Source organism: Carettochelys insculpta, chromosome 1, assembly GCF_033958435.1.
Source record: "Carettochelys insculpta isolate YL-2023 chromosome 1, ASM3395843v1, whole genome shotgun sequence".
In the NCBI taxonomy this organism is placed as follows: Eukaryota; Metazoa; Chordata; order Testudines; family Carettochelyidae; genus Carettochelys; species Carettochelys insculpta.
Window position 1 is genome coordinate 26,925,443 of NC_134137.1, and position 23,616 is coordinate 26,949,058.

Here is a 23,616-nt window from a genome sequence, read left to right on the forward strand (position 1 = left end):
CACTAGCAGCATGTTGTTGCTATAGATACCATACCGCATTAAATGGTAGATTAGAGACCAGCTTTACCAATATGCTCCAGTTACTTTGCAACACTCCACTGATGCAAAGCAGACTAAGGCTGCGTCTACACTACGAGATAAATTTGACATGCACTAAATTTGAATTTTTAACTTCGTTCTTATGAATTCAAATTTAAGTATCTATAAACCTTCTGGAAATTTAAGCCAGAGTTTCTCTGTGTCAAGTTTCCGTATACCCACTGTCTTACCCAAGTTAAACTGCATGAGCAATGCATTGTGGGTATCTATCCCACAGTGCCTTAACTCCGGTTGCTGGTGAGTGTTTCATGTCAGAATCCCAGAATGCAAAGCACTGTCCCAGAATTCAGAGCACCTAGTAACCACATGAAAACGAAATGGAGATCACACCATTTTCTCAGTCATTTTCTACAGCACAGCGCTAGTGCAAGCATGGATCCCCAAATGTTTCAAGTTATTTCAAACACTGTTGTGGCAGCTTCCCAGACTGTTGCACAGTTTTGCTTTCTATTACAAAGCGCAGTGATGGTTCAGTATGATGCTGCTGAAGATAATGGTTTTGAAGAGCAAATCTTTCAGCAGAGGTCCAAGAACTCACAAATGCTGGCTGCCCTGGATGCATTGCTGTCAGTGGAGTGGCAGTTTTGGACTCATGAGACCAGCTCACACTAGCGGGACCACATCCTTTCAGAGTCCTGGCACGATCAGCAGTGAGTGCAGAACTTTGGCATGTACAAGTCCACTTTTATGGAACTTTATCGTATGCTGGCCCCTGCATTGAGGTGCAACAACACAAGAATGAGGCCGGCTTTAACGGTTCAGAAGCAAGTGGCAATCATTCTGTGGAAGTTTGCAATGTCCAACAATTACCGGTCAGTGGCAAATCAATTTGGGCTGGGCAGATCTACAGCGGGGTCCGTGGTGATGCAGGTGGCCCATGAAATCTGTCAGCGTCTCCTCAGGAAGACCATGAACCTGGGAGATGCACAGGCCACAGTGGGTGGTTTTGCTGCCTTCAGGTTTCCTAACTGTGGTGGGGCAATAGATGGCATGAACATTCCCATTATGGACCTGGACCACCAGGCTTCTGAGTACATAAACTGAAAGGGATACTTGTCCATGGTTTTGCTGACATTGGTAGATCACAAGTGTTGTTTCACTGACATCAGTGTGGGATGGTTGTGGAGGGTTCACGACACACACATTTCCAAAATTTCGGTATGTACAGAAAGCTTGTTGATGGGACTTTTTTCCCAGACTGGAAAATCCACATTGGCAATGTGGAGATGCCTATTGTAATATGGGGCAACCCTGCTTACCCTCTGCTCCCTTGCCTTATGAAGCCCTACACAGGAGCCCTGACTGCAGCAAGGAAAACTTCAGTCAGAGATTCAGCGTCCATTTCTACACGCCATTTTTATCGAAAGTGGCATGCTAATAAGGCATGGATGTAAATTCCTGGCTTCTCATTAGCATATGATAACATGATTTGGAGTCGGGAAGACGCTCCTTCAGACTCCAAAACAGCGTGTAGAGGTGCAGCCCCTGGGGGATCTCCTGAAAGGAAATCCTCCTTCTAGAAGCCCCTTTAAATCACAAATCAGTTTGGGGAGTGAGTCTTGAAAGATATTACAACAGAGAAATATGTCACTATCACATGCGTGACAGATCATTCATGAAGCCATATTTTAAAGTGTCCCTTATTGTTGCTGCCTCCGCATGGTTATTGGTGAATGGCCGTGTAAGCAGGGGAAGGGGACATGGGAGGGGAGAAGGCCTGGAGAGCCTACAACCTGCACAGGGTGGGAGTCAGGGAGAACAGGGCACCCACCAGCCACATAGAGCCGTAATGTGCTCCAGGGAAATGTAAAAGAGCAGGAAGCATGGTAAAATAATCTGATCCAAATTCCCATGCTTCTTTAGGTTCCCAAAAGAGATATCACCCTGCTAAAACTAACGGATATTGACAAACAACAGCTGCTCATCCTGTGTGATCGTAGGCCTGGAAAACTTGCTAAAATGCTGTGTGGCCCCATGAGACCAGATGGCTATCTGGTTTCCTGGCAAGGCAAGGTGCACTACCATGGAAGCTGCAATAAGTCTGGCCTGCCCAAAAACCTTGTGCAGAAAATATGAGTGCCTGGATGAGGCCTTCAAGGAGATCTCCAAAAAGGAGAAGATCTCCATCCCCAGAAACAGTAACAAACTGTTCTGAGGGGCACAGAGCAACAGAAAACATGTACCCATATCCACACCAATTCCTATACCCATCAACAACCTGCTTCTAGCATTACAAAAAAAAAATTACCAGAACAGCTTGGTTCCAGGGGCTTGGGAACTGGCATAGAGGGGATCTGAGGGTCCAGATCTAGGGTGAGGAGCTCTGGGCAGTAGGAAATAACTTCTGCAGGCCCCTGCTCATTGCTGCCTTCCTTCTATCCATTGGCCTCTTCCTCTTGGGCCACCAGCTCCTCTTTGATCACATAAGAACATAAGAATGACCACACTGGGTCAGACCAAATGTCCATCCAGCCCAGTATCCCATCTGCTGACAGTGTCCAATGCCAGGTGCCCCAGAGGGAGCTGACTAAACAGGTAAAGATCAAGTGATCTCTCTCCTGCCATCCAGCTCCACCTCCTGAGAAACAAAGGCTAGGGACACCATTCCTTACCCATCTTAGCTAATAGCCATTAATGGACCTAACCTCCATAAATTTATCAAGCTCTTTTTTTAAACCTGTTATGGTCCTAGTTCCACAAGGTGACTGTGTGCTGTGTGAAGAAGAATTTCCTTTTGTTTGTTTTAAACCTGCTGCCCTTAATTTCATTTGGCGTCCTCTAGTTCTGATATTATGGGAACAAGTAAATAATTGTTCCTTGTTCAGTTTTTCCACACCACTCATAATTTTATGTACCTCCATCACATCCCCCATCAGTGTCCTCTTTTTTAAGTTGAAAAGTCCTAGTCTCTTTAATCTATCTTTATATGGGACCCATTCCAAATTCCTAATAATTTTAGTTGCCTTTTTCTGAACCTTTTCTAATGCCAATATATCTTTTTTGAGATGAGAAGACCACATCTGTACTCAGTATTCAAGATGTGGGCATACCATGGTTGTATATAAGGGCAATAAGATGTTCTTTGGCTTATTCTCTGTCCCTTTTGTAATGATCCCTAACATCCTGTTTGCTTTTTTGACTGCTACTGCACACTGCATGGATGTTTTCAGAGAACTATCCATGATGACTCCAAGATCTCTTTCCTGTTTAGTTGTAGCTAAATTAGCCCCCATCATATTGTATATATAGTTGGGGTTATTTTTTCCACATTAAATTTCATTTGCTGTTTTATTACCCCATTACTCAGTTGTGAGATCTTTTTGAGTTCACCCCGACTCCAGACCATGGCCTCCACAAGTGTCATAATGAATACCGGGCTCCATGGTAGAGTCAGCCCCAAGAAGCATGTGCAGCTGTTCATAATAGCGATACGTCTGTGGAGATGACCCTGACCACTGGATGGAGAGCAGCAGAAAAGGAAGCGGCCATACATGCAGGTAACCACACAGATTTATGGGATACATATGGGACAATTCTGAAGGCTAATAGATTTGATTTAAAGACATGGTGCATCCACACTTGCCTTTATTTGAGATTTTAAATTCAAACTTGATGCTACACCCACCCAGTTCTGAGGGTATTATGACATCAATATTTTATCGATACTAGTGCTCCTAAACTGAGCTAGTGTTATTCACAGTGAAGACAGTCACTTGGTACAATTGAGCTAACTTGCCTTAAATTCGGCTTTATGTCATTGTGTGGACGTAGCCATAGACTGATTTAATGGGTGGCAGATGACAAAACAAGAAGCAATGGTCTCAAGATGCAGTGGGGGAGGTCTAGGTTGGATATTAGGAAAAACTATTTCATGAAGAGGGTGGTTAAGCAAAGATTGCTACACAGGTGGTAGAATCTCCATCCTTAGAGGTTTTTAAGATAAGAGTTGACAAAGCCCTGGCTGGGATGATTTAGTTGAGGTTGGTCCTACTTTGACCCGAGGGTTGGACAAGATGACCTCTTGAGGTCTCTTCTAGTATTAATATCTTGTGATTCTAGCTGATGAAAACTGTAGATCTGATTCTCATTTATATTAAAGCCTATTTACAGTGGCCTAGCACTAGAAGATAGACCTAAAGCAAGTATAAATTACTAAAGCTCCTTGGTCCATAACAGCGTGAATGAGCCTTAGTTCAATGATAATCAGGCCCAGAATGTTTCAATTACATTGGCAGTGGGCTGGTCCAATATACAGAAATACTGTTCATTCACATATGGGCCATTTCATACACAGTCTTTGAATGCCAGACATTGCCAGACTGTACTGTTTCCCTCAGTTCTTGGATTCTTTATCTTTTTGTAATGACCCATCTGTTCCTGTATGGCCATTGTCTGAGATTTTAAGACCCATTTCAGTTATGGATGTGGTATTTTACTAACACAGTTAAAGGGGTACAAAAGTATCTTATCACAATATAGATTTCTCCGCTTCTCCTATAACAGTAGCTATGCTGGTAATAAGATGCTTTATACGAATATCACTCAGTCCATGTTAGTGGGTTGTACTAATAACTTTTCTGGTTTAATTAAAATGGCACAATTTTTGTGTGAAGACAAACCCTTACACTTGATGCTACATTCTGAGTGGAACTGGTTTGACCAGTTTTAGGCCAACGTCTAATTAGCATTACAATTGGTAAATTAATCTTACAGGTCACTAATAAATACCTAATAAATACCTAATACCTAATAAACTATTTTGCTAGTCTTTAAAGTGCTACTTGACTGCTTTTTGTTTTGATAGTGTACAGACTAGCACTGCTCCCTCTCTGTTCCAGGTCACTGTTACACCCACAAAAGGCCTTTCTATGCTAGGGACTTTTGGTGTTTACAAAACTTGTTTCAGAACTTTGAAATGGTACTGAGAACTCTTTGTAGCCCCACATATTGCTGGTTACCCTTTTGTGTGTTCACAAAAGTGCTCGGAATTCTCCACAGCTATTCCACTTGCTTTGTGTAACTGCACTAGCTCCAAACAAGTCTGTTAAGAGCCTGGCTAAAACCGTTTGTTTGAACAGTTATTGGTGCCGAGACAGAAAAGGAGAATAGGAGTTATTGCCCTGCTAATTCTGTTGGCCCTTCATATATGCCTGTCTGTCTCTGACAATTCAAAGTAGTGGCCTTGACTTGCTGCCTTGTGCCTCCGATCCTGTTCAAGACAGGTTCCTGAGAAGCTGAGGAGGTATTTGGCTGCTCTTTACTTTGTCTGGTACCTAATTGCCTATTCTGAACTTATATGAGAGCACCAGAGGTAATTGACTGGTCTTGGCCCTGCCCAGCTCCAGCCTGGGGGGATTAAAACAAGGCACAAAAAGATTAATAAACCGCTTCTCCATCCCCTCCCCACATTAAAATATTTATAACCAATAAACATTTTCTTATTATCCCCAACTGCTTTCTTAAAACAATCCAGTGTAGAGGGTCTAATGCTCTATAGTGCAGTTAAATACAGATGGTAGTTTGTGGGCCTGATTCTTTATAGACTTGCATCTTGCATAATTAGCTGCATGTGTGCAAGTTGAGTACAGAGTCCTTGTAAAATGAGTCGTTTTATAACAACTCTGTACTCACCTCGCACACATGCAGCTAATTATACAAGGTACAACTCTGCAAAGAATCAGGCCTATAATCTCTCATCTGTCTCTATTTTAGCTTTTGATTTAGCTTCATAGAATACTAGAACTGGAATGTTTCAAATCCACCTGCCTTGGACCTGCACCACTGCTGGAAGCAGCTATGGCTGGCAAGTCCCTGCGACCCCTGGGGGAGGGCAGTTGGTGCCACACACTGTCTTGCCTGCAGGCACTGGTCCCACAGCCTCCACTGGCTGCAGTTCCCAGCTAGTGAGAGCTGCAGGGGTTGCACCTGCAGGCAGAGTGATGAGCTTCCCTGATTACCGTGAACCAGTGCCAGTGTTTGCAGCTCCAGACCAGCAGGGACAGGCAGACCTGTGGCTCTGGGCTTCTGGCCTGTGGTACAGAGGTTTGTCATGGGTGGATTCAGTTAAGTAGGCGGCTGGATCTGGCTGCAGGGTAGAGTTTCCCCTCCCCTGCATGGTGAAGAATGAAAGAAGAAAAAGGCTGGAATATGAACAAGGCTGTGAAGATGGTACAAGACAGAAAGTGGCCTGCAGACTTCACATGACTTGGTCGTCCCTGCTGAGCTGGTGGGCAGGAAGCAAAGAAAGAAGTTGCAGAACTACCCCAAAAGTAGACTGGGAAACAACTTGTGACTCAAAGATTCCCTTTGCTGGCTCTCTAACTCGGCTTTGGGGAATATGCTCTGAGCCAAAACTATACCTGGCACGGCACACGTCCCCTGGGAGCTGTGCTGATCAGCAGGTGGTGAATGAGCTGAAGCTCTGCTACCTTCCACCCCCATGTATGGATGGCAAGGAGATGGACGTTGTGAAGATTACTGTCACCATCCAAGCTGCAAGCTGCCAATGCAAGGGACTCAAAGGGTATTGAGGGAATGTATGACAGCTCAGCACATGGACCTAAATGATTAACTTGATCAAACAAATACAACAGCACATTATGTTGTTGGAGGGGAGAGAGAGGGTCAAAGGAGAAGTTTCTTGCCCCAGGTTTCTTGTGTGGTGGTACACATATCCACTGTCCTTTACTAGTTATCCTGGGCTGTGCTTTGCTGTTAATTAAAGGCTAGACTGAACCATAAAGTTGAGTGAGTAAGAGAAAGAATACTAGCTACTGGACCAAAAGTACATCATCTTCACAGGTCAACATCAGTTGTTGTGCAACATCATTGAAGCCAATAGAATGATGGTGGGTACAAAACTGACCCAACATTATGCCTTGGTTTGTGCTGCAATACCAGTATGGCTAGCACTATGATTGCTGTTATGTTAGTCAATACAGGATCCCTGTAAGAAAGGCTACAACTTTATTTCTGGAAAAAATCCAGATTTCGACAAACTGCAGGATATTACTGTGTGACTCAAAATGTTCACATGATATTATCCCACAGTTCACCCTGTATTTATTTTGGAAAATATTACATCTGGAAAATGGGAAACATTCCAGTTAATTCCCTTACCTTTTAAATATAAGCAGACAAGGGTATTTTGAGATCATTCCCTACTAAAAAACGAATAACATGCACAGTTATAAGCAAGCAAGAAAACATGCTCCAATAATGTGAACAGGCCATAATCTAGACTAGAGGGATTTCAGAGAGAAGACTGAAAGTCCTTCCTTATGGAGCCCTTGTTTCCCTGGAGGACAATCTGCAAAAATACAGCCCACTTAATTACCACTGACTTCCCAAGCATAAGAGATTATCAGGATAGTGCAGGAAGCAATGGTTCCCTCTAATATCAGCTATCAATATTTTTTTCTCACAGAGCTGTCACAATATTGTACCTGGGGCCTGACAAGAAACAGAGACAGGTGGGATTGGTTGTCTCTAGGTATGTATATAAATGGGATGTAATTCCAGGCCTTCTCTATTGCAGGCCTGCAGCTCCTCTGGAATGTTCTTTCCATCATCATTCTCCAAATTTTGTCTCTCCCATCTCTCAGAACAAGACTAAAACATCTTTTCTTTTCTTACTAGTTTGTTGTTTACTAAGCAAGATTAGCAACAGCGTGATTATTGGCAAGATCTGAGTTATGTATTGACCTGGCTAAATGGCTGATCTCTTGAAACTGGAAGGATCCTATACTTGATGCATTTGGTTTTCAGTGGCCACTCATCACAGAATCCAATGTCTGGACGGGGAAATAAAGGCCTAAGGAGACTGTATTTTTGTCCTCTTGTTAACCAGTGTAGCAGTGGTTCCTAACCTTTTCATTAACAGGGCACACTTCAATGAGACAAACAATTCAAACAATTCAACAACACATCCACTTTTTTCAGCTGAACAGATTGCTCACAAATGTCAAATGTCAAATGTACTTACATTTACTATGGTTAGTCTTATTAGAGAGACTTGCAACATAGTAGTGCATATAACAAGCTGCATGTTTCAAATCCACCACAGAATACACCATCTTAGACACAAGCAAAGATACATTTTCAAAATCTGCTCAATGCCATACTAGGAATGTTGTATTTAAACTGCATCCCAGCTCCAAGAGGCTCCTGCCCACCCTCCCCCTTGCCACAGCAGGGAGTGGGTTCTCCACCAGCTCATATGGGCTAGGAAGCAGCATTTCAACTGCTGCCCAGTGCAAATGGGCGCCTGTGGGGTCTGCATTTCCTCTCACAGTGGCTCTGCAAAAGACACAGCAAGGGGAAATTGTATTGCACAGCTGAGCAGGCACACTTGGACAGTTCTCACAGCTACCCATGTGCTGTGGCACACTGGTTGAAAACCACTGCAATGTGGTGAGACGGAAGATGATTTTTGCTACTGGCTTGGTATAATCTAATGATAGAATAAACACAAGATTGAGGTGAATGTGCCTTTTTTTACATATGTATGTACACACATAAACGCATGCATATATCAAATTACTTCAGAGGCATAACATCATGGATGAATTTGGCCCATAAAAATGTACGTAGCACTTAGACAATTTTTCATAGGCTCCAGGTGGTAGCTGTGTTAGTCTGTAGCTTCACAAATAACAAGCAGTCCTGTGGCACTTTACAGACTGACAAATTTATTAGGTCATGAGCTTTTGTGTGAAAAATCCACTTCTTGCATTTTAAAGATAAGGGTAAGTGGAAAGACACTAAACTTATGGAGAGAACAAACATAAAAAGAGGAAACCAGAGGTGACCACAGAAGAACTGGAGAAGAGGAAACAGAAAAGCAGGAAAGAGGGCAGATAAGATGGAGAAACCATTCTGCTAGAAACAGCATCTCTTATCAGTTAAAGCAAGAGCAGCTACCTCCAGAAGACACAATTCAGGAACTTTGAGGAGCATGCATAATAGCATACAGCTGAATCACCTCACCTATCATAGAAAAACAAATACAAAACAGAGAAGACCCCCAAGTGTGAAAGCAATATGAGAGAAAAGAGGCGAGAGAGTGTTGTATTTCTTAATTAAGATAATTTCAGACTGATTCAATAATTTAAAATGTTTCCATGGAAGGACTCCCAGGCCCCCATACATAGAATACTAGAACTGGAAGAGATGTCAAGAGGTCATCAAGTCCAGTCCCCTGTACTCATGGCAGGATCGAAAATCATTTAGATCATTCCTAAAAAGTGTTTGTCGAAACTGCTCTTAATAGTTTCCAATTATGGAGATTCCACAACCACCTTAACCAATTTATTCCAGTGCTTAACCACCCTGACAGGAAGTTTTTCCTAATGTCCAACCTGAACTCTGTTGCTGTAATTTAAGTCCACTGCTCATCAGAGATTAAGGAGAATAATTTTTCTCCTTCCTCGTGACCATCTTTTAGGTACTTGAAAGCTACTATCGTGTCCCTTCTTAGACTTCAGCTTTCCAGACTAAACAAATCCAGTTCTTTCAATCTTCTCTCGTAGATTATGTTTTTGTGACAGTTAATAATTTTTGTTACTCTTCTCTGGATTTCAGAACCTCTGCTAGGTTCAGTTCTTTTGGCTTTGCTCATTCCTCTTTCCTCATTTTATTTTAATCCAGACAACTGGATTAATCTAGAGAATTGTTGCCTTCAAAGTGCCCCCTGACAGAAAGCTTCACATAACCTCAGCTCCATTCGCTGAGGAAACATACAGAATTCTTATAGGATCAAGAGAGAGCTTTAATTCCCTCATACGGCTACTTGTTCCGCCTTGGAAAGAAAACTAATGAGAGTCTATCTTCAAAGTGCCAGCTCAGCTGTGCAATACAACTCTATTTGTTTTGTCTCTGTCATATGGAAGCTATATCTATCCTCACACTTGCTCCACAAAACTTTTATTTATGGGTGCTTAACCCGCTCCACCCTGGGGAATGGTTCTGCTGCGGCAAGTACTCCAACTGTGGAGGCAAACACATCTGCCAAGCTGTGATTTGTACAGGTACAGTAAAGCGAACCCCAGCAGCAAAACAAGATATATCAATGTCACCATGCCTCAGCTATGGTCCACAGAGAGTGCCAGATTCAGGACAAACTGCTAAAAAATAGGGCAGACTCATCACAGTCTTGTGGTTATTATAGATCATACTAAGACAGTAGCAAAAATAAACAGTCTCACCACACTGGTTAAAAAGAAGTAAAAAATGCAATCTCCTTAGGCTTTCCAGCCTTTGTCTCTCCACCCAGACACTGGATTCAGTGATGAGTGATCACTGAAAACTAATGCCATTGCATATGGGGTTCTTCCAATCTCAAGAGATCAGCCATTTAACCTGGCCAACATAAAACTGAAATCTTACCCCAAAATCATGCTACTGTGAATCTTTTAGTAACTAAAATCTAAAGCAGGGGTCAGCAACCTCCATCATGTGTGCCAAGAGTGGCACGCAAGCAGATTTTCATTGGCACGAGGCGAGAGCTCAGCCTTACCCTCCTCGCCCAGGTAGCAGGGAGCTTGTTCAAAGACATGCTGCCTGTGGATTAACAAAGGACCAGCTAATGCTACCAACCACCATCTAAAGGGTAAAGCTACGCATCTCAATGTATTTATTAATAAAGCAGTTGTAAGTAGGACTATTAGTGACTTTAAAAAGTATCACCGGCACTTGGACTGTACATAGAGGTCTAAAGGTCAAATTTTGGCACTCTGCCTCAGAAAGGTTGCTGATCCCGATCTAATTATTATTAATCTTATTAATAAAAAAGATTATTAATAGATCATATACATACAATAATTTCAATGTTCTGATATCAGGTTTGTGGTAGTGACATCATAGACAATTAGCTTGTGACGTCTCTGTGGTAACTTCTGAAGGATTAGAAAGTCCTCTGTCCATAATTCGATATGCTCCACATAAGCTTATCACATGTCCACCATGACTTGATGACTCACAGGAGCAGCCATTAACTGTGCCTGTGCAGAGAAAGAGCCATCTGGATGGGACGAGTTTCTTCCATGGCCTGTTATTAGAATGAAATGTCCTTAATGAGGTGTTCAGCTTGAATAGGCTGGCTAAAATGGATGTAAATAACTTCAAATACAGTGAGGATACAAGGATTTAAACAGGATCATCTTAATTTGCCCATCATAAGTTTTCCATTGACACCTAGCATGACACACTTTGTACTAGATATGTTGTAATCTCACAGTGACAAAGCTGATTATATAAATGGATGCATTTCAGTCACACAGCATCACAACCAGTAAAAGTGCTGCTTACTGGTATAACCACATCCACATGAGGGACTACTTATGGTGTAGCCTATGTTGGTCACAGATTACACCTCTTCATACCTCCACCTGAAAAAGCTTGCCAGCAGAAATCTGTAGTATATGGGTAGTCTTCACCAGTGTTCCTCAATTTTTTTTAATTTAAAAAAATTATAAGTACCCCCCAGCACCTACAATTTTCAGACACACAATTTTTTTCTACCATTGCAACACATTTGTTTAAACAACTTAAGTGTAACCGGTTGGTTGGATGAAATTGTCTATAGGCAATAAGCTTCCCATTGTACTTATGATTGTGCAAAGAAGATAAATAAAAAATAGATGAACATAAAAAGAACTCCAATTTTTTAATTCTGACATATATACACATGTACATATTTTTATAAGTAAAGAATGTGCCAGCAGGAGCTCAGTACTTTTGAAGGATTTGGGAAATGTGTCCTTTAAAGACTATTTGCATGAAAATACAAAGGTGTGCATATGTAATACCTTGTAAACAAAGCCTGATGGGTAGCAGGTGAAGCTATGAGGTGTCATTTATTGTAAACAACATGTTGCAAAGTTACAATTTATGCTCTCACCCAGTGTAAGAATTGTGGAGTCTCACCAATGCTTGAAGTCGTTGTGGGTGCACGGGGCAGTCCTCATTTCTGTGTAAGATATGGATTGCACAGGGCTCCCCCCATCTGAGCATTGTGAGGTAGAAAGCGGGAGGGATAGTGGTTGAATCAGCTGTCTGGGAGCCTTTTGGCCATATAGTTGTAAGATGGGTTTGATTAGCTCTCTATCTTTCTGTCCTTCCCCTCCACCTCATTTAACGATAGATCTAAAGCTGCAGTCTACAGTTATTTTGCGAGAATCCACCATGGTGGATACTGAAGTGCTATGGCTAGGCCCAGAGCTGAAACCACTATGAGCTGAAGCCATCGGCAGCTGAAGCCATGGAGAGCTCGAATCATGGGGTTTTGTCTACAGCAAAACCCACAATACAGTGGGCAAGCAGTTGGCAGAGCACTGTGGACAGGTAGCTGGCAGGAGTGATCAGTGGACATCTGACAAGAGAAGCAGGAGACAGCCAGCAAGATAGGTGGCAGGAGCAACCAACAGTCATCCAGTAGGGTGACTTGCAGGAGGGGGTGGTGGTGGGGCAGCTAGCAGGAGCAAGCTGAACACTGGACTACCACTTAGGTGGCATTAACTCAGGCTTGATAAAGGAATGCATCAGGGTGAAGTGTCTGAGCCTGCACGGACGGGACAGAGTTGTAAGTGGGGCATGTTAAGAGGCTTATGGAGAAAGTTTGGGTATGTGAATAGGACCCTTACAGTACTGGACTGGTAAGCCTGAGAGGCCAAGGACACTGCTCAATCCATTTCAGCTGAGACAGTTACTTGAGGGCTGGTTATGAACTCTGAGTGTGGTATTTTCCCAAGCTAATGCCATGTGACTTCTCTCCCTCTTTCATTCAAAGTTTCTTTTCTACACTCAGACTCTGTGCTTGTGAGTGGGGAAGCACTGCCTCTCCAAGGCACCAAAGGTTATGTGAATTTCCCAGGCTATTGGGTGGTGGCTTGAGCCGGTTGTGTGTGAAATGGATGAAAAGGAACCCCTAGAAATTGAACCTGGCCCTAGCTGCTGCTGATTGCTTCTGGCAGAAGGGTTACGTATAAAAACATCAATGAACAAAAAAGCAGTCATGCAGCACTTTAAAGATTAACTAAATAATTTATTAGGTGATGAACTTTCATGGGACAGAGCCACTTCTTCAGATCCATGAAAGCTCATCACTTAACAAATTATTTTGTTAGTCTTTAAAGTGCTACAAGACTGCTTTTTTGTTTTGATAGAATACAAGCTAACATGGCTATCTTTCTGTCACTATTCATCAATGAACATAGGTCAATAAAATTACAAGAAAAATTATAATTAATTGAATGTGAAAGCTGAGCTTGTTTGGATGAAATCAAATTTTCAAACCTAGGTTTCAAATTGCTGAGGGCCATAATTAAATCATTTTCTGGAGACGTATGATTTTGTTAGCTTTTAATTCAGTCATAGCCGAATGACTATGGCTCACACAAATAGGTTGATGCAAATGAGAGTTCTGTGAGAGTCATGTTACTCAGTTGTTTATCTAGAACTTCTGCAAACATTATCTGAATAATTGTCTTAGTATTACATAGCAATGGTTCTATACCTTTCCAGATAGGTGTAGCCTTTCAGTATTGTGATGGTATCATGCAAGCCCAAAGTTTTACCTCACTTTTAAAAACAACTTGCTTCTGAAAATCAGATGTTAAAATACAAAAGTTTTACAACACACAATTACTGACACATTGCTTATGTTCTCATGTTTACCATAAAAAAAACAAGTCGTATAAAATTTGTTTGTACCGACTTCAATAATGCTTTTTACGTAAGTCTCTTGGAAAACTAGGCAAATAGCTAGATGAGTTGATATGACCCCTGAAAGACCTCCAAGTACCCCAAGAGGTACACATACACCTGATTATGAGCCACTGGTCTACATAATTGCCAGCAAATTCCCCCATGGAGACATGGCTTATATTTGCTGGTCTAATTAAACCACAGCCGCAAATGACACAACTGATACTGACAAAAGGACTGTTTTGCTGGTATAAGTTGCCTTTGTACAGAAGGGCTGCTGGCAGAATTGTGTTGGTTGTGGGTAGTGATGTTTTTCAGTCTTCCAACCAACAACACTATACTAGTAGTAAACTGCAGCATAGACTCAATTTTAGTTTATACTAGTGTGGGTTTCCCAGGTAGACAAATCCTTGAGTCTGCAAACAGCCACTGACAATAGTTTTGGGTAACACAAATTATCCGTTACCTATTAATTTTGAAAACTAAATATGCAACTTCAATAGCAACACTTATCGTATTTCATTGCTGAGCATTTTAAAATCCACTTATACCACAAATCCAAAATTCCTCCTATGCCTTCCTCACACCAAAAGCTTTGTCTCTTCTCTCTCCAGAGGCCAAAATCTCCTGTCATCTATAACGTGGCCTTTGTAAGCTGAGTGCTTGTGCAGCTGCCCATAAGAACATAAGAATGGCCATACTGGGTCAGACCAAAGATCCATCCAGCCCAGTATCCCGTCTGCTGACAGTGGCCAATGCCAGGTGCCTCAGAGAAGGAGAACAGAAGACAATGATCAAGTGATTTATCTCCTGCCATCCATCTCCTGCCCTTGTACTGAAGGCTAGGGCCCCATACTTTACCCCTGGCTAATAGCCATTTATGGACCTAACCTGCAAAAATTTATCGAGCTCTTTTTTAAACCCTAATAGAGTCCTGGCCTTCACAGCCTCCTCCGGCAAGGAGTTCCACAGGTTGACTGTGCGCTGTGTGAAGAAAAATTTCCTTTTATTAGTTTTGAACCTACTACCCAACAATTTCATTTGGTGTCCCCTAGTTCTTGTATTATGGGAAAAGGTAAATAATTTTTCTATATTCACTTTCTCCACACCATTCATGATTTTATATACCTCTATCATATCGCCCCTCAGTCGGCTCTTTTCCAGACTGAAAAGTCCCAGTCTCTCTAGCCTCTCCCCATATGGGACCCATTCCAAACCCCTAATCATCTTAGTCGCCCTTTTCTGAACCTTTTCAGGCCCCACCCAGGTGATTAGCAGAGTGCCCGCAAACAACCCACAGTGGGCAGCATGTGCTTTTATTGGTGGTCCACATTCACACAAGCCTTGGTGCACATAACAAAATGTATTCCACCCACCAATGGAAAAAAAATAGAGGAAACAATGACATGGGTCCAAGTTTTCAGTACATCCTACAGTTCACTGAAAAGAAAAATAAATTCTGAGGTAGTGTAAAATAAACCATTCAGATGAAATTAAACAAGATACTGTAATTCTCAAACTTTATTTCTGGAATGACCCAGATCTGCTTTGCAGACATCTTCCCTTCCCATTTTGTCATTGTGTGGTGCACTTCTTCGCCCTTTTGTGATCACACACATATTATTGGTGCTCTTTAAATATTAAAATAATAAAGAGGCAGAAAAGAAGATTATATCCTGATGATAGAAGCTACCAAGTCAAAGGCTCTTGCACCAAAGGGAAACTTGTTGGAAAAAACCGGGGAGACAAGCGCCAGAAAAATAGAACCCTGCAGGGCTACAAACTTACTGCCAGGGATGCAGATATATATGGAACCAGAGTTTCCCAAGAATCACAACAGAAAGGAGCAGAACGTGGAACTGCTGCTCCAAGGAGACAGCACCCTATGCCAGCAGCTCCTGCAGTATGATGAAAACAGCTGTTTGGAACAGGAGCAGGGATAAGAGTAGTTCAGCTGTGCTGGAGGAGCTGTTGGCCTGAGTGCTAGCTCCTCCTCTGCTCCTTTTGCTGCTGCAGTTTGTTGGATAATGAGTTATATCCACAGAGATCTGAACTCACAGGTATAAATTTGCACACGCACAGGACTCTATAGATAAATGGATAGCTTGCAGGATTTAGTTGGCATTGTACAAACTTCTTGCAACCTGCTGAGACTCCATGCCTCTCTGGAGAAAAAGGGCCCAGAAGTTAAATACAGGATAAAAGAGTTCTCCCTCTGGCACTGTCCCAAACTCCTTTCTTTGACAACGTTATCGAACTTATACTGAACATTTGGTTTATTATTTTACTGACAGGCCTCTCTCACCTCAGGGCCTGTTTTCTTTCCAACTCCCCCTTTCCCTCCACTTGACTTAAGCATAAGGGGCAAAGTGAAGAATGCTGCTCCCCACGTTCTTACATGCTGCACAGGTGGGACTTGAAGATGAGGTATAAAAAAACCCCAGACATAGTTATAAAGAAGACAAAGGCTTGGACAGTGGTTTGAATGAAATCATAGCAGCATAGCATACAGGGAAAATGTCACGGATGAGCCGATAGAGCTCTTTAAGAATATGCCCCTTAATCAAGAGAAGCATTTATGCCCAATTTTAAACTTAGTTCAGATGGGTGGACAGGAGCCATTAATATAGTGTATGTGAGCTGTGAGTCCTGTACGCAGAGGAGACGTAGGTACAATCCACAGAAGTATGAAGGAGCTGCTGGAGCCAAGGTTGGGATCAGCCAAAGAGTTTGTTCCGATGATGTAATGCATCTTAATATTCCATTGGCTGAATGTTGACATTTGATGCCTTGCTGGTGAGTCTCCAGAGGCAAACAGTTCTCTGGCTTGTTAGGTTCTTATTACACAGAGTTATTCTTTACCTCACCTCTGGATCCTTAATTGCTCCACCTTCAGGATTTGGCAGATAAAACACTGAGCTTGAATGGTACTGCTTTTATCACTTCTGATAACATATTAAAAAAGAAGGTGAAGTATATGGAAAATATGTAACAGCAGCATAAGCAAAATTACTGTTAAGCAGAATGTCCTTCTGCTGACACCTCAGAGAAAACTTTGATTTCCAAAGGTGGAGAGTCTATTTAGCTAAAGTGTGTACAACACTTTGGTAATGTGCAGCATATTATTGCAAAGTGTTTTTATGATTTGATCTTCCATTCTATAAAACATTAATAATGGACGGGTATCGCTGACGGCAAGGACAACAATGAGAGTGTCTCACTTTGACCACAGCCCTTTTACAGATTCAAAAGACAGGCTGAGAAGGAGACTGGCGGTACACCTGCTGCAGGACAGAGGCTAGTCTCAGTCTTATTACAGGAGACTAGGGGGAATATCTGCAGACACAAATCAATGATTAGGACCAGACAATAAATACAAAGAGTACAGACTGGTGCATTTTGGTGGAAAATCTGGAGACCACTTCATCATTAAAAAGGGAGATGATGTGCAGGGAGCATAAATGAGGGCAGAAGGCTGCCTCCAGGTCTTAAGATGAACAGCAAGTAGTGAGGTGATCTTCTGCAATTTGGTTCTTTCCTCATGTGCATTTTCTATGCCTCTAATTGATTTGCATGCTACTGCTATACTTCAAGTTCTATTCTACCTTGAAAGACGTGCTAGATATACCAGGTGTACGCAAGTGATTTCCTTTTTAAAAATAAAAGCAACCTGTTACACCAATGTGGCCAGTACTTTGTTGGCAAGAAGTCCTGTGACACCTTATAGACTAACAGATATCATGAAGCAGGTCTTTGCCCACAAAAGCTTACGCTCCAAAATATATGTTAGTCTATAAGATGTCACAGGACTCCTTGCTGTTTTTGAAGATACAGACTAACACAACTACCTCTCTGATACTTGTTGCCAAGAGACGCTCTCATGCTAACATAGCTACTACCACTTATAAGGCTGGTAATGTAGACATTTGTCAGACTGACTTAACCCCCAGTGCAGACAGTATTATGTTGATGAGTCTGCTTCTTCCATGGACACAACCATGACCTTCTATGGCAGTGAATTAACTACACTAATGTAAGCTCTCCTGCCATTTTAGCAGCATCTTCACTGAAGCTCTGCAGCTGTCCTGCTTCATCTTAAGGGCAGACCTGCCCACTAACAAGTAGAGGAAAGTCAATGTCATACAAATATTAATAAAGGCCATCATGCTGATTGTGGGAACTACAGAATCAGGTAAATCTGCTGAAAGACTAAGCTGAAAACAAGAGTTACAAAAATAACCAATTGAGGAGGACTGCATGGCAGACAAAACTGCCCAGCTTTTATAAAGTACAAATATCCCTTGGGAACTAAAGAAATTCTTCATTAAAATGTATTAAAAATGCTGCATTAAAAAGAGACTATTAAACAATGGAAGTTCTCTGCCCACCGATCCCAAACACATGGAGCTAAAACTACCTTTATCCCCAACAAATTAAAGCTACTTTATTTGCATCACAAGTTGTTATAGTGTAAAAGGAGCTGATGATGTCACATCTCATTTTTGTTTATACAACAGCTCAGACATTGGTAAGGCTGGAAAGTCACAGTGAGTTAAGAGTTAATCTCTTAGCCATTTGCTATTGGAGCATTCTTGTTATTCATTCGCGGAGCACATATAATTTTAATCTTCAAAGCACATCCTTATTCATCCATGCAGTACTACTGGTGCCCATCCCATTCATTTAAAATTACAACATAGACAATGGGCTGCCCAGCAATATATCCACCTCACTGCAGAGGTTTAACAAGTAGGGCAAAATGGAAATGGCCCACAAGTTAACTAATCAGGGCTCAAGGAGTCAGGGTATGGTATCATTTCAGCTACAGTTCTGAAGCAGAGTGCCAAACAGGCCTCTGGAAGAGTGTTTCCTCTCACGTTTTCTATTGATGGGCAGAATAAATTTTGTTGTGAGTATCAAGGCATGTGCAGATGCACTCCACTGATAGATTCATATGCTGCCCACCATGGGTGCTCTCCAAATCAGAGGGGCGTCACTTGAGGCTTGGTCTACAGTAGGAGATGATGTCAAATTTAGATGACTTAGGTCAATTTTCTAAGCAATCAGTCCACAATGCAGCCTCTGTTCTGCTGACTTTAAGGGCTTCTATGGTCAACTTTTGTACTCCTGCTTTTCATGAGGAATGACGCCTAACTCAACATCGCATGGTTGACCTTAGGGTAGTGCAGACAGAACGTTCTGAAATTCAATGTCCTTGGCCTCTTGGACATGTCCCACTGTGCACCAACGTGAGTATTCCGGCCACCACTTTCAGCTCTGCTGCTCTCCTGCAGGAAACAGACTGGCAAAGTTTAACTTTCATTTCCTGTTTGGCCAGTGTGGCGGGCGGAGCAAGCAGCACACCTCAGCTGCACATCTAGCCATGAATTCCCAGGGTTGCAAACCAGTTCTAGCATGGTGCATGCAGGAGATCCAGGACTTCATTAGTGTGTTGGGAGATGGAGCTGTGCTGGCAAAACTATGAGGCAGCAAAACAAATGGACATCTATGCTCAAGATCTCACAGGACATGGTGTAAAAAGGATATAGCAGGGATGCCCAGCACTGCTGTGCGAAAATAACAGTGCTCAGGCAGGCATACCACAAGACAAAGAAAGCAAATGGATGTTCTGAGTCATCACTGCAGACATGCTGCTTCTATGAGCAGCTGCATGGCATTTTAAGGGGAGACTCAACCACTGTCCCCAAACTCCCAAGAAATTCCTCTGGCAACAGCAGGGAAGACATAGAGTATGAGGAAAAGCAGGAGGATGACAAGGGTCAGCAGACAACTGGAGCAGCTGATCTCACTGACAGCCAGGAACTTTTTTTGACTTTGGCTGTCATCCTCTCCTCCCAGGATGTTTCACAGCTGGACTCTGATGGAGGGGAGGGCACTTCTGGTGAGTTCTCATTTTTGATGATGTTACCACTGGGTGACCTAAAACAGTGGTGAGCTGTACCTACACAGCCCTTGAGCCCCAGGAACAATGTGTTAATGTGTCTGGGGACGGAGCGCCCATCCTCCATGCACATCTCCATAAAGCTCTCACACAGGTAGTCTTTAATCCTTCTCCTGAGGTTGCTGGGGAGGCTTGCTTTCTTCTGACCTCCTGGATGGGATACCTTTCCACTCCCCCTCTGCCCACAGCTCCCCATGCAGCTCTCTTCCCCACATGCTCCACAGCTCCCCATGCAGCTCTCTTCACCCATCCCCCGCAGCTCCGCATGCAGCTCCCTGCCCCCCCAATCCCCATGCAGCGCTCTTCCCCCATCCCCCTGCAACTCTCTTCTCCCCACCCCCCATAGCTTCCCACGCACCTCTCGCCCGCCCGCCCCTCCAGCTCCCCATACAGCTTTCTTCCCACCGCTCGAACCCGCCGGCTCCTCCTCCACCCGCCCGCCCGCTCAGCCCGGCTGGGTGAAAGCTCTTCCCACCCGCTCCCCGAGCCCCGGCGCGTTGATTGGCTGTGGGGCTCACGCGAGCGGCGCTAGGGGCGGGTTTGGCCGCGAGTAACCCCGGCGGCGCGAGCTGCCCGCGCGACCTTTCTCTTGCACTAGTGGCGTCGCGGCGCCCCCAGCACGGCGAGCGGCAAGATGGCCGCGCTGAGCAAGTCCATCCCCCACAACTGCTACGAGATCGGGCACACCTGGCACCCGCACTGCGGCCGGGCCTTCGTGCACATCACGCGCGGGGCGCTGTCCGAGTCCCTGCGCATCTACGGCACCCTATACCTGGTGAGCCGGGGCGGGGCAGAGGGGGGAAAATGGGCAGGAGACCTAGAGGGAGGGGGATGGGTAGAGAGGGGGATGGGGAGGGGGTGGGTAAAGGGAAAGAGGGGCAGGGGCTGTGTGGGGGAGGGGAATAGAGGTATGGGGGAGGATGGTCAAGGACTAGGGGGAAGATGGGCAGGGGCTGTGGAGAGGAGGGGATGGTTAAGCATAGAGAGGATCGGGAGGGGGCGAAGGGAGCCAAGCCCCTTGTGTTTGGTGTGCCCTAAATGGGACAGGAGATGTGAAGTGAGGGACAATAGGACAAGAGGAGGAGATCACCAGGATGAGTTCTGTTGGAGGAGAAGGGAGGAGGAAGGCCCATGAACCTTTGGGAGTCATGAAGGGCATGGATGCAGGGCACTGGGGATGACTGCTTTCTTCTTCTGATGAAGGGTAACAGAAGTTTATAATGGTGGCACAATGGTGGCATCCCTGCTTGTGAGAGGATACCTGGGTGAGGCAGGGGTGTTAGGAATGGGATGAAATTGGGCACCATTCCCAGTGCCTAAAATACTCCTTTCCTTAAGAGGAAACTGTGTGTTGGGGTCTTGTTAGGTAGGGAGGCTTCTGGGGATACATTTCCATGCGAGGTTAAGATATGTTACTCCTCATTTTGGAATACAGCTCTGGGATGAGCATGCTGCCTCTCTTTCTCCTCATCTTGCACATCATTGGGGCATCTGAGGTACGTCTTCCCTGCCTAACCGTAGACAGTCTTTCCCATTCTTACTCCACCATGGGAGGCATCAGCTCTTCCTTTCTAAGTATGTTTTGTTTTTCAGACAGTTACTTGCTGCCTCTTGCTTACCTTTCTTTCAATTCCATCAAAATTGACATAGGGAAGGATAGGAGAGAGGTCCTGGAGGCCAAATTTAGGCTGCTAGGTAGGAGATTGAAATCTGGGACCTCCATGGTAGCGTTCTCTGAGATGCTTCCAATTCCACGCAAAGGCAAGTTAGACAGGCAGAACTGCAGGGTCTAAATGCGTGGATCAGATGATGGTGTAGGAGGGAGGGGTTTAGATTTATAAGGAACTGGGGAAACTTTTGGGAAAAGGGGAGCCTATACAGAAGGATGGGCTCCACCTAAACCAAAATGGAACCAGATTGCTGGCACTTAAAATTAAAGAAGGTCATAGAGCAGTTTTTAGACTAAGGGCTGGGGGAAAGCTGTCAGGTGCACAGGTGCATGTGATTCGGATGGTGGCATCCCTTAGGGCAGGATCTCTTTTGGGAGATTCTCTATGTCTTAGTAAGGAGAAGAGGACAAAACATGATAAAACACAGGTAGTAGCTGATGAGGAACAGTCAAGTATAACAGAGTCCCTTTCAATCACATCACTTAATGGCAGGCAGCTAAAGAGTGACAGGTTCTTAGAGTGCTTGTGGACAAATGCTAGAAGTCTAAATAATAAGGTGGGTGAGCTAGAGTGCCTCGTATTAAATGATGAGATCGATATAGTAGCTATCGCAGAAACTTGGTGGAATAAGGATAATCAGTGGGACCACAGTAATACCAGGATACAAAATTTATTGGAAGGACAGAACAGGTCATGCTGGAGGGTGTGGGGGGCGGTGGGTGGCACTATACATTAAAGAAAGTGTAAAGTCAAACGAAATAAAAATCATAAATGAACCAAGCCACCATAGAATCTCTCTGGATAGTAACCCCACGCTTGAATAATAAGAATGTAATGGCAAGGTTGTATTACCGACCACCTGGCCAGGATGGTGATAGTGACCTTGAAATGCTCAGGGAGATTAGGGGGCTATAAAAATAAAAAAAACAATAATAATGGGGGGGGGATTTCAACTATCATAGACTGGGTACATGTCACTTGAGGACAGGAAGCTGAGGTCAAATTTCTTGACACCTTAAATGACTGCTTCTTGGAGCAGCTAGTACTGGAACCCACAAGAAGAGAGTTGATTTTTGATTTAGTCCAAAGTGGAGCAGAGGATCTGGTCCAAGAGGTGAATATTTCTGGACCTCTTGGTAATAGTGATCTTAATATAATTAAATTTAACATTCCTGTGGCTGGGAAAATACTACAGTGGCCCAAGACTGTAGTATTTAATTTCAGAAAGGGGGATTACACAAAAATGAGGAAGTTAGTTAAATGGAAATTAAAAGATACAGTACCTCCAGTGAAATCCCTGCAAGCTGCATGGAAACTTTTTCAAGACACCATAATAGAGTCCCAATTTAAATGTATAATCCAATTTAGGAAACGTAGTAAGAGAACCAAAAAAAGTGCCATTGTGGTTAAACAATAAAGTAAAAGAGGCAGTGAGAGATAAAAAGTCATCCTGTAAAAAATGGAAGTTAAATCCTAGTGAGGAAGATAAAAAGGAACATAAATTCTGCCATGTGAAGTGTAAGAATATAGTTAGGAAGGCCAGAAGAGAATTTGAAGAATAGCTAGCCAGAGAGTCAAAAACTAATAGCAGAATTTTTTTAAGTACATCAGAAGCAGGAAGCTGGCTAAACAACCAACAGGGCCACTGGATGATCAATATGCTCAAGGAGCACTCAGGGATGATAAGACCATTGCAGAAAAACTAAATGATTTCTTTGCATCAGTCTTTGTGGCTGAGGATGTGAGGGAGATTCCAAAACCTGAGCAATTCTTTTCAGGTAACAAATCTGATGAACTGTCTCAAATTGAGGTGTCAGAAGAAGTTTTGGAACAAATTGATAAACTAAACAGTAATAAGTCACCAGCACCAGATGGTATTCACCCAAGAGTTCTGAAGGAACTCAAAAGTGAAATTGCAGAGCTAGTAACTGTAGTTTTTAACTTGTCATTTAAATGAGCTTCTGTTCCAGATGACTGGAGGATAGATAGTGTGACACCAATCTTTAAAAAGTGCTCCAGAGGTGATCCTGGCAATTACAGGCCAGTCAGTCTGACTTCAGTACCAGGCAAAGTGCTTGAAACTCTAGTAAAGAAGAGAATTGTCAGACGTGTTGATGAACATAATTTGTTGGGGAAGAGTCAACGTGGCTTTTGTAAAGGGAAGTCATGCCTCACCAATCT

General features: G+C 43.4%; 1 protein-coding gene across 2 annotated transcripts in view; it reads left to right on the plus strand.

Annotated features, from left to right (window-relative positions):
• The first annotated feature begins 20,321 nt into the window (after positions 1-20,321).
• Positions 20,322-23,616, plus strand: part of TMEM135 (transmembrane protein 135) — a 433,205-nt gene continuing 429,910 nt past the window's right edge. The window contains exons 1-2 of one of the 2 annotated variants that reach the window (XM_074983931.1): positions 20,440-20,540; positions 21,201-21,261. In XM_074983931.1, the coding sequence (XP_074840032.1) occupies positions 21,208-21,261 (54 nt within the window). In that variant the 5' untranslated portion in view covers positions 20,440-20,540; positions 21,201-21,207. Of the gene's footprint in view, positions 20,541-21,200; positions 21,262-23,616 lie in introns of both variants that reach the window. The other variant, XM_074983922.1, reaches the window with a different exon arrangement.